We start from the raw sequence: 15484 nt of genomic DNA on the forward strand, positions 1-15484 counted from the left end.
TGACATGACTTAATCCCATTGTAGCTTTACTATGGTGACAGGCGTGTTTGGTCACCCACCGACAGTGGCAGGTGTCGTTTGCGCGCGAGTGTTTGCGCCCATAAAAGAAATTATTTTCCATGTACTTGATGAATATTTGGAATATTAAATGATAAAATAATAAGCCTGCTTTTGTTAGTACTGTTCCTGTGTCACACAGCTAAAGGATTGTGGGTTCGAATCCCGGTTCGCCCCGATTTTCTTTCTAGGTTTGTTAGCACCCCACCCGTGCTCGTGGGTTTCCCCGAAGTGGTAAACGTCTGAGACCTGCATCACTTCGGGCTGTCCTCCCCTAATAAGCTGACAAGCCTTTATATAACTGTAATACTGTTAAAAGCGGCGTTAAAACCAACTCACTTACTCACTCACTCATTGTATGTATAAAACAATTATGATTTACTGAATACCTGTCATGTGTCTATATTTAGTACACTGTTGATGTCAAAAACAATTCATGATACACTTCACGATTTGGACAATTATATATTTATTAAAAAAAGCAGTTTTACCCCGACATTAGTCGACAATATTGCAAAGCTTTATATTCCATTTATCTACGTTATCGTGAATCAGAATTCATGCCACATTCATGTCTGGTATTCAATCATACAATTCCCAAAATCATTTCTCAAACAAAGTTTTGGATAACTTAGGCCTAATTAATCGTAATATTAATCTCAGAATATCCCTTTGATATTAATGTTCAATGTACAAATATAAAGCCTGATGTGGCGATAGATAAATTGTTTATTCTCACCGACGTAAATACAACTCTCTGAATCAATATAACGTTACACAAATAATACATTATAAAGCGCACTCATTCATTCACATCCTCGCCTTTTTGTTTGAGAATAACACGTTAGCAACGGTTCTGAAAAAGCGCATGAGATCTCGCTCACGCCACCCGCATAGAAATAGAGCTGATGAAAGATAAACAATCCCGTAACAACAATCTGTTATTGTTTATATTGAAGAAAGTGAATATGTGAATTATTGTTAGATGTAGTTGCAATCAACATTATTCGAACATTGTTATGTGATAGCAAAAAATAAATAAACTATACAGGTGCCACACTCCACAATACTTCATTGTCCGTGACACGACGCATGTATATATAGTTTCATTAGAAGCAGTTGTGCGGATAGTATTATCACACCGGCAAGCTTTTAAGGTGAGTGTACTGTTGATATACTCCACCCAAATCATTTGATATATTATGGCTGTATGTTGTATTATAGGATACCAGGTTGATATTTTTTCATCATCCCCGTTGTTTAACGCTTATAAAGATGTTATTTCAATTCAGTAGTGCTATATATATGTATATACATGTATACCGTCGTCTCGTAACACGTCTGTCGGGTAGGTGAGGGAGTGGCGTTGCTCTTTCACTTTCACCCGGGTAAGTGGGTGTGGCATCGCTGTCACCCCTGAAACCTGAAGGGTCAGTTTCACACCGTCAGTACATTTGACATAGTTCAGAATGATGTTGAATTTGACTTATAATTAGCATCGTTAAACTGTTATGTATATAAGTGGCCCATTTCGACTGATGACTCTGCTATATATGTGTCACCGGCGAATGAACACAAGGCATGTGTAGACATGTTTTGTAACTTGTAGTCTGGCGCGGCTTCAGAATCAGTTTCCGCCTGCACTTTTATTCGGGACACATGAACGCTGACGGTCTACTGATTACAGGTGCGCGTAGGTAGGATTTTATTTTAGTTTTAATTATTCAGAGGAATGTATTCTTTGTAGAAATCTGTCTGTGGTTTCTTTGTATTTGTTTATTACTTCTATGAATCCGCCAAACCGAAATTTACATCCGTCCATCTTCTGTCTTTGTTGTTTAACGCCACACTCAGCAATATTCCACTTATATGACGGCAGTCTGTAAATAATTGTGCCTGGACCAGACAATCCTGTGATTGACATTATGAGCATCGATCCACGCGATTGGGATACGATGACATGCATCAACCAAGTCAGCGAGCCTGACCACCCGATTCCACTAGTCGCCTCTTACAACAAGCACAGTCGCCACTGTGCAACTAAATGATAATTAAAATAGACCGTTTCTCTTCTAGAAGTATGTGGTCATATTGAAAATAAATGATGTGGGAAAGGAGGTAGCATTATTAAAACCCAACTGATCATATCTTATAATATGCGGTTTTATTTTCATTTTAGAAGTTTAAGAAATAAAAATAAGTAGAAAAACTGACAAATAATTAGGAGACCTGAATTCATTTATCAATACAGTAAAGTACGGTTATAACGAACTCAAAGGGACTACTAATTTTAGTTCGTTATAACCGTAGTTCGTTATAAGCATATATGCAGCATACGTACAGCAAATAGTCGGGACCAAAAAAGTTAGTTCGTTATATCCGTCAGTTCGTTATAAGCATGTTCGTTATTACCGTATTTTACTGTATGTCGCATTTTAGATGATGTAGGTGGCAATGTGCCAAATGAGTTTCCTAACAAGCAGTTGCACATGAAGAATAGCCTTTTGTAGTTAAACATTAAAACAGATGAATAATTCATCACAATGAAAACATGACGAAAGCATTTCAATAATGCTACGAAATCTCTGCTAAAGCATAGTCAATTTACGATACCGACTGTATCATGAACAGGTGTTTATGAATCACTATCAATTAGGGATGATACCAGGTGTTCGCACAGCACATTATTCAAGCTGACATTCAGTTTCCTTCTCTGCGCTCTGCAGGGATTGGTTGGTTGGTTTGTTGTTAAACGACGCACTCCACAATATTCCAGCTATATGACGGCGGTCTGTAAATAAACGAGTCTGGACCAGACAATCCAGTGATTAATATCATGAGCATCGATCCACGCAATTGGGATCGATCACATGCATCAAACCAAGTCAGCGAGCCTGACCACCCGATCCCGTTAGTCGCCTCCCACGACAAGCATAGTCGCCTTTTACGGCAAGCATGGGTTGCTGAAGACCTATTCTACCTGCAGGGAACACGTAAGAGTGAGTATTGATAACGCTGCTTTCAGCACTGACGACGGGAGACAGAGAACACCCGATATGGGATCACAAATTGTACCCATGTCACGTCCGCACGTCATATTTATGAATATCTATACATCTATGTGATATCGCCGCTATCCCTTGAAGTTTGTGTGGCAAGTCTCAAACCTGCGATTCATATATTTTTTAATATATAAATGTTAGGCGAAATATATATTTCTCGGACACATATTTGTCAGAGGTATGCTAGTCGTAAAAGGCAACAAACGGGATCGGGTGGTCAGGCTTGCTGAGTTGGTTGATGCATGTCATCGTATCCCAATTGCGTAGATCGATGCTCATGATGTTAATCACTGGAATGTCTGGTCAAGACTCGATTATTTAGAGACTGCCGTCATATAGCTGGAATATTGCTCGGTGTGTTGTTAAACAATAAACCAACAAACAAAATTTGTCAAAGGCGAAGAGAGGTAGGATAATTTTTTTTTTTCTATTGAAGACACAAGTGACGGGGGGGGGGTGGGGGGCGGTGTGTGTGTGTGTGATGTATTTTGTCCCCACCAAGCGCACCTTATTTCTTTTAATATCCTCATACAGCTGATGTCACGCGTCTATCAGCGCTGAAATTATCTGTTACTCATGTTTGAAGTGATACACTGATAGTGGAGATGTATGAATAACGCTCGGTCCGTACGTTTGGACACCAGGACACTCGACCCGTGAAGATCCGGGGTAGAATAGGTCTTCAGTAACCCATGCTTGCCGTTAAAGGTGACTATGCTTGTCGTAGGAGGCGACTAAGGGGATCGGGTGGTCAGGCTCGCTGACTTGGTTGATGCATGTCATCGTATCCCAAATGCGTGGATCGATGCTCATGATGTCAATCACTGATTTGTCTGGCCCAGACTCGATTAATTACAGACCACCGTCATATAGCTGGGTTATTGCTGGGTGCGGCGTTAAACAACAAAGAAACAAACAAACAAACAAACATCAGGTCACTCACATGTTATCGTGTACGGGCGGTCGAGACATCAGGCTTAGATAACACACAGCTAGTAGATAACTGATTCTAGAGCTGCAACTGTGGACAGACACGTTAGATTATATCTAGGATGATTACAATAAGACGTGTCAATGCCGTTGGTCTGAAACTTGATTTGGTCTTCGAAATCTGGTGTGTATGTTTTTGAGCACGTCCATAGTATTTTAATGTGTTTTTGGAATCCCCATTTTCAGATAACGGGTCTTAGAAAATAAATAAGAAATATTATTAAAATGCCTTTGATTTAGAAGACTGATTTAGAACTGACATGTTGTCTGTTATTTCAGATATGACAAAGATATCGTGATTGAGCTTTATTTGCAGTGGAACAGTTTGCGTATCTGTTTAAAGTATTTGATCGGGACGGTAATTAAGGATCGATGGGAGGATACAAAATACAGCTTATATATTTGATTCCCACGTCCATAGCTGCAAAAGTGATGCCGCCAAAATTCACCCACTTAGCAGGATTACCATGCAGATGGATTCATGTCAGTATTATCCATGTTATAAGACACACATTCTCACGATATACTGCGAAGTTGTGTGGCATGTTTTCTTTCACATTGAAAGATAAACAAAAAAGTATACTCACACAATAGACACACACGCAGAGACACACAGAAACACACAATGGCAAACACAAACACACATTGAAATACACACACACACACACACACACAAACGATACATACAAACACGCAGAGACACCAATAGACACACATATATGCAAAGACACACACATACAAAGACACACGCAAAAACACTCACGAAGACACACATACATGTACACACAATCACAGACATACACAAAGTCACACACGTACACACTCAAAGGTACACGGGCACACACACACACACGGGCACACACACACACACACAAACACACACACACACACACACAAACACAAAGACACGCGTACACATACACAGAAACATTTATAAAATTTAGTTCTGTTTCAGTTACTAACAATTCAACAGGCTGAAGTATACAAGTTCTATTTCAGCATAACCCTCTATGGATGTGGTATGACCCTGGACTAACAACGGCGGCAGTCAGGTTCACAGGGCTCCTCACAACACAGCACACGGGGCACGGCACGGCAGTATGGTCGGCGCTGTGCCCTAGCTCTCGTGTTGGTTTTATCATGATCTACGCGCTATTGATAGTGCTGGGTCAGACCCCAACGACCTCGGCCCCTGTGAGTACTGCCGCGGTTTATATTTCATTTGCAAAATGACATGCACAAAAATTCAATAAGGACGTAAGCAGTTCCTTTTGTTTGTTTGTTTGTTGTTTAACGCCGCATTCAATAATATTCAAGCTATATGACGGCGTTCTGTAAATAATCGAGTCTGGACAAGACAATCCAGTGATTGACAGCATGAGCATCGATTCACGCAATTGGGATCGATGACACGGGGGCACGGGTGGCCCAGTCGTCTAAGGCGCCGCGATTCGCTGTGCAGTGTTGCGTCCCTTAGGTACGCCAACGATTGTGGGTTCGAATCCCGGTTCGCCCCGATTATGTTGCTAGGTTTATCAGCCCCATACCTGTGCTCGTGGGTTTCACCGAAGTGGTAAACGTCTGAGACCTGTATCACTTCGGGCTTTCCTCCCACATTAAGTGTACACGCCGTGACATAACTGGAATACTGTTAAGAGCAGCGTTAAACTTAACTCACTCACTCACTCTAAAATTCATAAATTCCAGCCAATTCCCGACAACGACAGCGATCACCCGACAACATATCTTCACAATGGACACGCGTGTTTCAAGTGTAAGCCAGGAACCTTTCTTACTGACCACTGCACAAGTAACGACAAGTTCTCAGAGTGCGCGTCCTGCCCACCCGACCACTTCCAGTCGCACTACACCCGGGCCAGGTGGTGTCAGCCCTGCCACACCCACTGTCTCCACGACGACAATATGATTGAAGTCAAGGGGTGCTCGGCCACTGAAGATCTAGCCTGCAAGTGCAAGGAGGGGTACTATGAAGAGAGATTGGCGTATGGCCATTTACTGATTCGCACCTGTGTCCCCTACACGCCTTGTGCGCCCGGTCAAATAGTAGTGAAGAATGGTTTGTATAAATTAATTCATATTCAAGTAAATCTAAAACATGAGAGATACCATTTTCCATTTTCATTTTTTTTAAATTTCTAAACTTTTTAACTTTCCATTTGTTTGGGGCACCAGTAATACTCTTTATTTTGTCTTTTGTATAATTCGGAGTCGTAACCAGATCTTTTTTTTGAACTTACGTTACATTATTAAATCTTCGGTATTGTGTCGTATATTTTCCTTTTCCGGTGTATAATGGTAATTGTTCTGATAACGTGAAACCGCGTCAGTTCGGACCTCCTTAATCTGGACTCTCCGTATTCGGGACGATTACTTCTGGACATTAGGCTATTACTCCAGAGCTATGCTTCGTGTATCGGGACACTCGTTGATCCGACTATTGCCCGGATTAACAGTATCCCCGTGTATCTTAGAAGGTACCTTATGGTACCTTATGGTACCTTATTCTGAACATGTTGACACTGAGCCTCCTCTCCTAGGAAGTTGATTCTCGGACATGCCAGAGACAACCCGTGAAGATCCGGGGTAGAGTGCGCCTCCGTAAAAGGCGACTCGGCTTGTCGCAAGAATATGTCTTAAGAAGTCCATTCTTGCCGTAAAAGGCGACTATGTTTGTTGTTAGAGGCGACTAACGGGATCGGGAGGTCAGACTCGCTGACTTGGTTGAGCATGTCATCGATCCCAATTGCGTTGATCGATGCTCGTGATATCAATCATTGGATTGTCTGGTCCAGAATCGATTATTTACTGACCGAAGTCATAAAAGCTGGAATATTGCTGACTGCGGCTCTAAACAATAAACCAACCAACCAACGTGCCAGAAACCTTCCATCTTACGTTCGTATGTCAGATTCGCCCTGGTGATGTTTCTAGGTTTGATAGCACCATTCCGTGTGCTCGTGGGTTTCACCAAAGCGGTAAACCTGTGTCACTTTCCGAGATTTCTTCCCACACCAAGCGTTCACGTACCGCCTCCGTGGTCTAGTGGTAGAGCGTTGCACGGAGAGCGGAAGGTTCGGGCTTCGATCCCCGACCGCGTCAATCCAAAAGACGTTAAAAGATATGGTACTTGTTGTTACCCTGTCTGGCGCTCGGCATTAAAGGGCTAAAATAAGGACTGGTCGGCTCGGAGTCAGTATACTGTGTCTGAGTGGGGTATTCATGTTAAACTGCGGCATGGTATCTCAGAGAGCTAGCACTATAAATCGGCATCAGTCCGGACTAGTAGAAGCTACCACACAAACATACATACGTACATGCACGTCGCTATATAAGTGCAATAATCTTGGACGCGACGTTAAACCAAATTTCACCTCACCTCACCTCACCTAGTGTTCACAGCTTCTTATAGCTGTTGTAAGCAGCGTTAAACCATACTCACTCACTCGCTCAGTTTAACGAAGGACGAATAAAATTGAAAAACACACACTTATGGACACGAACATGGAACAATGACCGAAGATTCAGTCGTTCAAGCCAAGCAATTTTAATTGATAAAATGATAACATATGCACTACAGTGACGTCATATCAATTGTTATTTTCTGACCTCCAGGTACAGACTTCGCCGACCAGGTGTGCGGCTTCTGTGGATCCGGTCACTTTGCCAAGGGAGACAACTGTGTCACGTGTAGCTCGTGCAGTGGCAACACCACAGTTCTACGGCCATGTGACGTCACGGCTGATGTCGTTTGCTCGACAATTCAACAAGTAAACGGTATGTACAAAGGGAATTTGTAGTTACAATTTCTTGACGCTATGATCACGGCATTCTCAGTCCAAAATAGATCCCTGTACCGCAGAGCGGACATCCATATAAGCTGCATTAACCTTGATTTGAGCCCGACTCAAAATAAATGACGCTTTACAAGGCCTTCCCATCAAATTACAATAAGAGAGAAATTATCAGAGATAAGACAGATTGAGATGGTTACGTGGCGAATATTGACCGCCTTCGTGGGGTAGTGGTAGACCGGGGTTCGATCCCCGGCCGCGTCATACCAAAAGACGTTAAAAGATGGTACTTGTTGTTGCCCTGCCTGGCGATCGTCATTAAGGGGCTAAAACAAGGACTGGCCGCTTCGGAGTCAGTATACTGTGTCTGAGTGGGCTATTCATGTTAAACTGCGGCATGGTATCTCATTGGGCTAACACTGTAGATCGGCATCAGTCAGGACAAGTACAAGCAGCCACACACACACACACACACACACACACACACACACACATGCTATATACGTGCAATAATCTTGGACGCGACGTTAAACCCCATTTCACCTCACCTCGCCAGGGTATATTATAATGGAATGGAGATTGCCCTGGATAAATGAGGATAAGTTCGATGTGAGGTAAAAAAAATAATTCCTGAATCTTTTTGTAGGGGGAATCATCAGTTCTGCCTGCTTTCATCTGACATCATTTCTTTCAACACATACCAGTTTGAATCGTCAAATCTCTACCCTGAAAATGGATAGATGGGTTACAATGAATGTTTGAAGACGTCTTAATTATGTTAGGATATTTGTTTTAAATCCGACGCTTCATAAACGTCTGAACTGCTCCCTGAAAATAGGGTCGATATCGCGTAGACCGTCACAAGAACAACACAAAGTGTTAGACACAGGGTAATATACGTGAATAGAACATTTCCCCTGCGAAACCATTGCCGTATTTGTAATGTTCAGTAGTAGCTGAAGTAATCTCGGTTTCAGCATTTTCTTAATAAAGTTATTTATTGTACGCAAGTCTCTAAATATAGATATATTATTTAATATATGTTTAGCGTTTGATATTTCATAAACTGCTTGTTATGGCTTATATTGATTGCCAACCACGTTTATACCTCTCACTGAAAAGAATTTAGGAATATTTTTGGTTTGTAGTGATGTTAGCCCATTTCATGTGTTAGGACCCTAACATTTCTTTACAATGTACAGTGAGTTGGGTTTAACGCCGCTTTTAACAGTACCCCAGTTCTATTACGGCGTGTCAGCTCAATTTGGGAGGAAAGCCCGAAGTGATGCAGGTCTTAGACGTTTACCACTTCGGTGAAACCCACAAACCTAGAAACATAATATAGGTGAGCCGGGATTCGAACCCATGATAATAAATTTGTGGCGTACCCAAGGGACGTAACTCTGCATAGTTAATCGCGGAGCCTAATACGACCTAGCCATCCCTTGCCTCCTCTACAGTATATGACTAACGGGGACTTTAAAGGCTGTGTGTTCTGTTTAGAGACCGGCGTTGACCTACCAGACGAAACTGATGACACGACCAATGTGATACTGTTTAGCTTTGCGATTGGTATCTTCGGGTGTGGCGCTTCCGTCATACTCATTGCGGTCATGATCTTCAAACGAAAATGTCGCGTACAGAATGATGACTCCATTGTACAGACCGACAAAAGGTAAATCACTTTCATTTGCATATCTGCACATTGATAAAGGCTGCATAATATACTCACTCACCCTGAATACCGCGCCGGCAGAATGGATTCACAGTTTTTTTTCAGTTTATATGACATCAGAATCCTCAGCACCGTTATGTTTTAATGAGTAAATGATAATCTCTCCATGGCCAAGTTAATGAAGCGTTTGTTTGTTTGTTTGTTGTTTAACGCTGTATTCAGCAATATTCCAGCTTTTTTACGGCGGTCTGTAAATAATCGAGTCTAGACCAGACAATCCAGTGATTGACATCATGAGCATCGATCCACGCAATTGGGATCGATGACATGCATCAACCAAGTCAGCGAGCCTGACCACCCGATCCCGTTAGTCGCCTCTTACAACAAGCATAGTCACCTTTTACAGCAAGCATGGGTTGCTGAAGACCTATTCTACCCCGGATCTTCACGGGTGTCATGTATCCTACACCCTTAAAGGTCGGGGTCAGAATAGGCCTTAAGCAACCCATAAATGCCCTAAAGGCGACTACGCTTGTAAGATCTGATAGTCAGTCTCGGTGACCTGTTTGGTGCATGTCATCGTATCCCAATTGCGTAGATCTATGCTTATGATGTCAATCACTGGATTGTCTGGTCCAGACTCGATTATTTTCAGACCGCCGTCCTATAGCTGGAATATTTCTGAGTGCGGCGTTAAACAAGAAACCAACCAACCAACTAGTCTGTCTTACAGACCCTGATACATTTATATCAACTACAGCCCATGCAAGTCTATAATGTTTGGCAAGTCTAGATTACTGCAGAAGAGAATCACTGGGCTCCCTTTTTATTAGATTTTTATTTTCTGTATGATATGTTCATTTTAGAGACTATATGTTAGTCTACCAACCACTACGCTTGTGAGATCGGGTCGTCAGGCTCGGTGACCTGTTTGGGGCATGTCAACGTATCCCAATTGCGTGGCTCGATGCTCATGATATTAATCACTGGATTGTCTGGTCCAGACTCGATTATTTACAGACCGCCGTCATATAGCTCACACAAATTGCAAAAAAGACGTAGCATCGAAAAAATGAGAGTTGCCGACTGCTTGTGATGGGTACGTCATGGGTCTGGATGGATCGGTGTTTACAGTTACAAATATAACGCAATATACGACAAACACACGTGGGGATATCAGAATTACAATGCTTGTTATTTGCTTTCAGTAACGTTCCACTGCTAGTAGTAAAGACACCGGCAGCGACTGCGACGTCCCAGTCCACCCCGCCAGTGACGGCTGAGGAGGCGAAGAAGGCGTTAGTGAAACGACAGCGATCCAGGACGCTCAGTGACAGCAGCGTCGTCAGTGCCAGCACACAGATCTACTTCACCTCTCTTCAAGGTAACACCGCCAATGATCTGGACGCCCGTTCAAGCCTGAATATAGGGCTTCCATTACCCACTCGTCAAGGTCGCCGCAGTTGTGTCCTTTTGTGTCCCGTTCAAGCCTGAATATAGGGCTTCCATTACCCACTCGTCAAGGTCGCCGCACTTGTGTCCCTTTGTGTCCCGTTCAAGCCTGAATATAGGGCTTCCATTACCCACTCGTCAAGGTCGCCGCAGTTGTGTCCCCTTCAAGCCTGAATATAGGGCTTCCATAACCCACTCGTCAAGGTCGTCGCTGTTGTGTCCCTTTGGCGTGACAGGAACCTATGACCGTGGGTTCGATTCAAAACTCGCTGTGATAATTTGTCTAGGGTTGTCAGAAACATGTCCATATGCCCTGGGTTTCTCTAAAGTGGTAGCTATATAGGGATCAAGACCTGGCTCAGTTCGGGCCTTCCTCCCACACTACATCGGGTCAGAGTATCCCAACGTTTGTACAGGTCGACTAGGATCCGATTTTTACAATATGTGATCTGGTTGATCGTGCGTCATTAGATACCAGACTATTTCTTTAGCTAACTAGTCTTATCGGAATATAGATAATAGACCCGCACAAGAAAGGTCCCGTTAGAATTGGGTTTCAAAAAGCCATGATAGTCGTTAGAGGCGACTGACGGGATTGGGTGGTCAGGCTCGCTGATTTGGTTGATGCATGTCATCTTATGGCAATTGCGTATGTAGATGCTCATGATGTCAACCACTGGATTATCTGGTCCAGACTCGATTATTTACAGACCGTCGTCATATTGCTGGATAATGCAGAGTTGGTCCTTAAAGAGGTTGCATACAAAAAACAAAAAAAAATCAAGAAATGGGTATATTTGGTATCATTTCGTAGGAAAATATATCCTGAATCAAATTACGCAATAAAAAAAAACAAGTCACCACGGCATTTTTTGAATGAGTGGCGCCATCTAGAGGCACCGGATAATAAAATCATTTTGCCAATCAATTTTAAAGTTTGATTATTAAATGAGTGTTTACAAAAAGACATATTACAGTATTGATATGACACAAAACAGAAAAATGAAAATTCAAGTCAAAACATTTTTAATTTCACACATCATTTGACTTTAAAAAAAGTACATTTTCCCCCAAAAATGATTCATCAGTCAAAAAAGCATTTTACAAAATCAAGATATTTTTCACTTATTTGTGGCTTATTTCTAATGTTTATTCATTGAAAAATAAAAGTATAAAATAAAAACAACATGTTACCAGAGGATATTCAAATTATTTTCAATCAACACATCATACCCCTAAAATAATGAATCAGGGGAGGTAACTCTTGCCCAAATATACATTTCTATGAGTACAATTAGCCACGAGTCAAAGGGACGTAACCGCATTACAAATACTCGCCGTTACATGCGCGTTCGGTTTGCGTATGAACAATGGTATCCAACGTCTTTAAACAAAGAACAATCCGCATCTGACACCACTGTGTTTTTCTTCATTTAACTCGTCCGTGTGCTATTTGTCCAGGTGTAGGTCGCCCTAAAACATATAGGTCGCCCTAAAGCATATATAGGTATATTTCTCCATCCATACATACTGCAACAGTAGCGCGCGACGTTTATACCTATTTGACAGACTCGTCACTTTGTACGCAATAATTACCATTCGACTTTGCCCGCATGTAAGTTGGCGTGTGTGAGTGAGTTTGGTTTTACGCAGCTTTTAGCAATATTCCAGCAATATCACGGCGGAACACAAAAAAATGGGCTTCACACAGTGTACCCATGTCGGGAATCGAACCTGGGTCTTCGGCCTGACAAGCGAACGCTTTCATAGTAAGGCTAACCTCCATATGAGATGGAAACGATTGCGTTAGAATTTACAAGTAACATGAAAGGTATTTGTCTTTACTGCCAATGTAACAAAAATGTTGACCTATATAATTTTGTTCTTACTGACGGTATCTGTGGTCATATTAGGACATAAGTGCCTATAAAATACCTAACCGATAAACAATGAGTGAGTGAGTGAGTGAGTATGTTTTACGCCGCTTTTAGCAATATTCCAGCGATATCACGGCGGGGGACACAAGAAATGGGCTTCACACATTGTACCCATGTCGGGAATCGAACCCGGGTCTTCGGCGTGATGAGCGAACGCTTTAACCACTAGGCTACCCGACCGCCCCCGATATACAATGAAGTAGGACAGAAAATTGTGCAATTTATCCCACCTGACTGTTTCTTTCTTGCTGTTTATTCTGTATTAGAAATTGAAGTAACGGTATTTTAATATATACTTATGAATTGTAACCGTGTCTCTGGAAAAATGGTCTTCCGTGCAATAAACAATATTAATATCTTTGCTTCGAGCTCACCTTTGACGCTGTTTCAAGTTCATGATTGAGTTTACTTATCGATCTATGTTCCATAATTGCAGACCCTGATTCATGGACTGGACACATCTTCCCAGTTCTGTGTAAACATCTAACAGGAAACTGGAAAATGTTCATGCGAAACTTACCAGGTAATTAAAGAACATCGGCTCAAATAACCCTAACACTATGAGGATCCGAGGTAGATTTTATCTTCAGCAACCATGCTTGTCGTAAGAGGCGACTGACGGGATTGGGTGGTCAGGCTCGCTGATTTGGGTGATGCATGTTATCTTATCCCAAATGCGTAGATCACTGGATTGTCTGGTCATGATTCGATTATTTACAGGCCGCCTTCAGGGAGCTGGAATAATGGCGAGGGCGGCTTTAAGCTTTAAGTGAGTGAGTTAATAATTAACGTCACATCGACAACAGTCCAGCCATATCGTGACGGTTAAGCAGCAAACAAACAGTCAACTTTCGCATCTGACTGAAACATTTTAATGTTAACTTCAATAAAGTTTTCTTCAAACAGTGTACATGTACATGTAAACACACAACTGTCATCTCCAAGTTTTTGGTTTACAGAAAACATGTTGTTACCTTTCGTGAATATAGGTTTTATGTCTTGTTCATGTGACACTCAGGTGACGAGGAGTACGCATCATGTATCGACGCTCGCTGTGATCAGATCTGTGACGACATCAGGAATGACGTACAGGAGCAGATCTATACGGCTCTCCGGGAGTGGAAACAAGCCCATGACTGGCCCATCATGTCAGTGGAGAGTATTTTGTGCTCCTTGCAGACCATTGGTGGATGCGAGGTGATGCAGAAGAAAATCTTTGACAGGGGACTCAAGCTGGACCAAACAAACTCCGAAAAAACCCCGAATAATTGACATTGGATACCCATTCAGTACATATCTGTTACGTTCGTTACGTACACATGCATTGTGCGTTTACGTATGGTTAATGCTACCGGTGTGCTTAGGTAGGACAAATCATTGTTATCCTTTTTGCGAACATTCAGTGTCCCCACTGCTTTTCAGTGATCCATTGACATAATTTGCATAGCAATCTTGCCTGTACGCCCAAAGTCAGTTTCGTTGCACGATCGAGGCTGGTTATGCACTGTCATTGACGCTTCAATATGTATTGATAAAAAAAAAAATTCATCATAAAATACCTCATGTCTGGATGCTGAATCAATAATTAAGCTTAGTATATCATTCTTCACTTCTTCTCTATAGTTATGCACTACCCAATAACCAGACGTGGTTACACAGCGAGGGAAGCTGAGGATTCAGCCCTCGTTTCGTAACCAAGATAAATATTTCAAACGTTTCATCTCCTTTTTCAATCGTCTTTGGATGTAACGATACTTAATGTTTAAGTGGAGCTGGTACATTGTTCTTCGTATGCAAGTCGCTTACTATTATTTTGACATCGTTTCACTGTCATTATTTCAAGACTGCATGGGGGACACGGGTGGCCCAGTCGTCTAAGGCGCCGCGATTCGCTGTGTAGAGTTGCGTCCCTTGGGCACGCCAGAAACCTATGATTGTGGGTTCGAATCCCGGTTCGCCCTGATTATGTTTCTAGGTTTGTCAGCACCATACCTGTGCTCATGGGTTTCACCGAAGTGGTAAACGTCTGAGACCTGCTTCGGGCTTTCCTCCCACATTAAGCTGACACGCCGCGATATAACTGGAATAATGTTAAAAGCGGCGTAAAAGCCAACTCACTCACTCACTCAAGACTGAATGCCATGTGCAGGTTTGCCATCTTCGGATGATCTAACTTCAGGACATCACGGAGACAAATCACACTGGTTGTACCATCCCTGATACTTTATCGGTTTCCTGTCTCATAACATTCGGTAGCATCGTTGTTCTCCGTCTTCATCAAAGAACGTTTAACTCTGTTAAATTCAACTCGAAGCATTCAGTGGAATAAATTAAAGTTCTTATATGTTCTGTGTTCGATTTATTTAAAACGCACAGTTTGTCTTTATTTGAGATGTTATGCTTTTATACACTTAACCGCAAAAGAAAAGCAAGTAAAGTTTTATTTGTGAAATGCACAAAATAGTAATTTGTGAGAAGAAATGTATACAAACGTAAAGA

The 15484-nt window shown here is 42.1% G+C and overlaps 1 protein-coding gene across 4 annotated transcripts; it reads left to right on the forward strand.

Moving 5' to 3' along the window:
* The first annotated feature begins 1166 nt into the window (after nt 1–1166).
* Nucleotides 1167–14790, forward strand: LOC139470875 (uncharacterized). 4 transcript variants are annotated; one of them, XM_071253194.1, is made up of 8 exons: nt 1167–1214; nt 5109–5303; nt 5817–6186; nt 7743–7904; nt 9425–9596; nt 10805–10980; nt 13422–13508; nt 14004–14790. In XM_071253194.1, exons 2-8 carry the CDS (start codon nt 5124–5126, stop codon nt 14255–14257), a joined length of 1401 nt encoding a protein of 466 aa, XP_071109295.1. In that variant the 5' UTR covers nt 1167–1214; nt 5109–5123; the 3' UTR covers nt 14258–14790. The 4 variants fall into 4 exon arrangements, with proteins under 4 accessions (XP_071109295.1, XP_071109294.1, XP_071109296.1 ...); XM_071253193.1 differs by lacking the exon at nt 1167–1214 and adding an exon at nt 1601–1754; XM_071253195.1 differs by lacking the exon at nt 1167–1214 and adding an exon at nt 1601–1750.
* Nucleotides 14791–15484: the final 694 nt, after the last annotated feature.

The sequence above is a fragment of the Haliotis cracherodii genome, unplaced genomic scaffold (genome assembly GCF_022045235.1).
Source record: "Haliotis cracherodii isolate W230 unplaced genomic scaffold, xgHalCrac1.p SCAF_21, whole genome shotgun sequence".
In the NCBI taxonomy this organism is placed as follows: Eukaryota; Metazoa; Mollusca; class Gastropoda; order Lepetellida; family Haliotidae; genus Haliotis; species Haliotis cracherodii.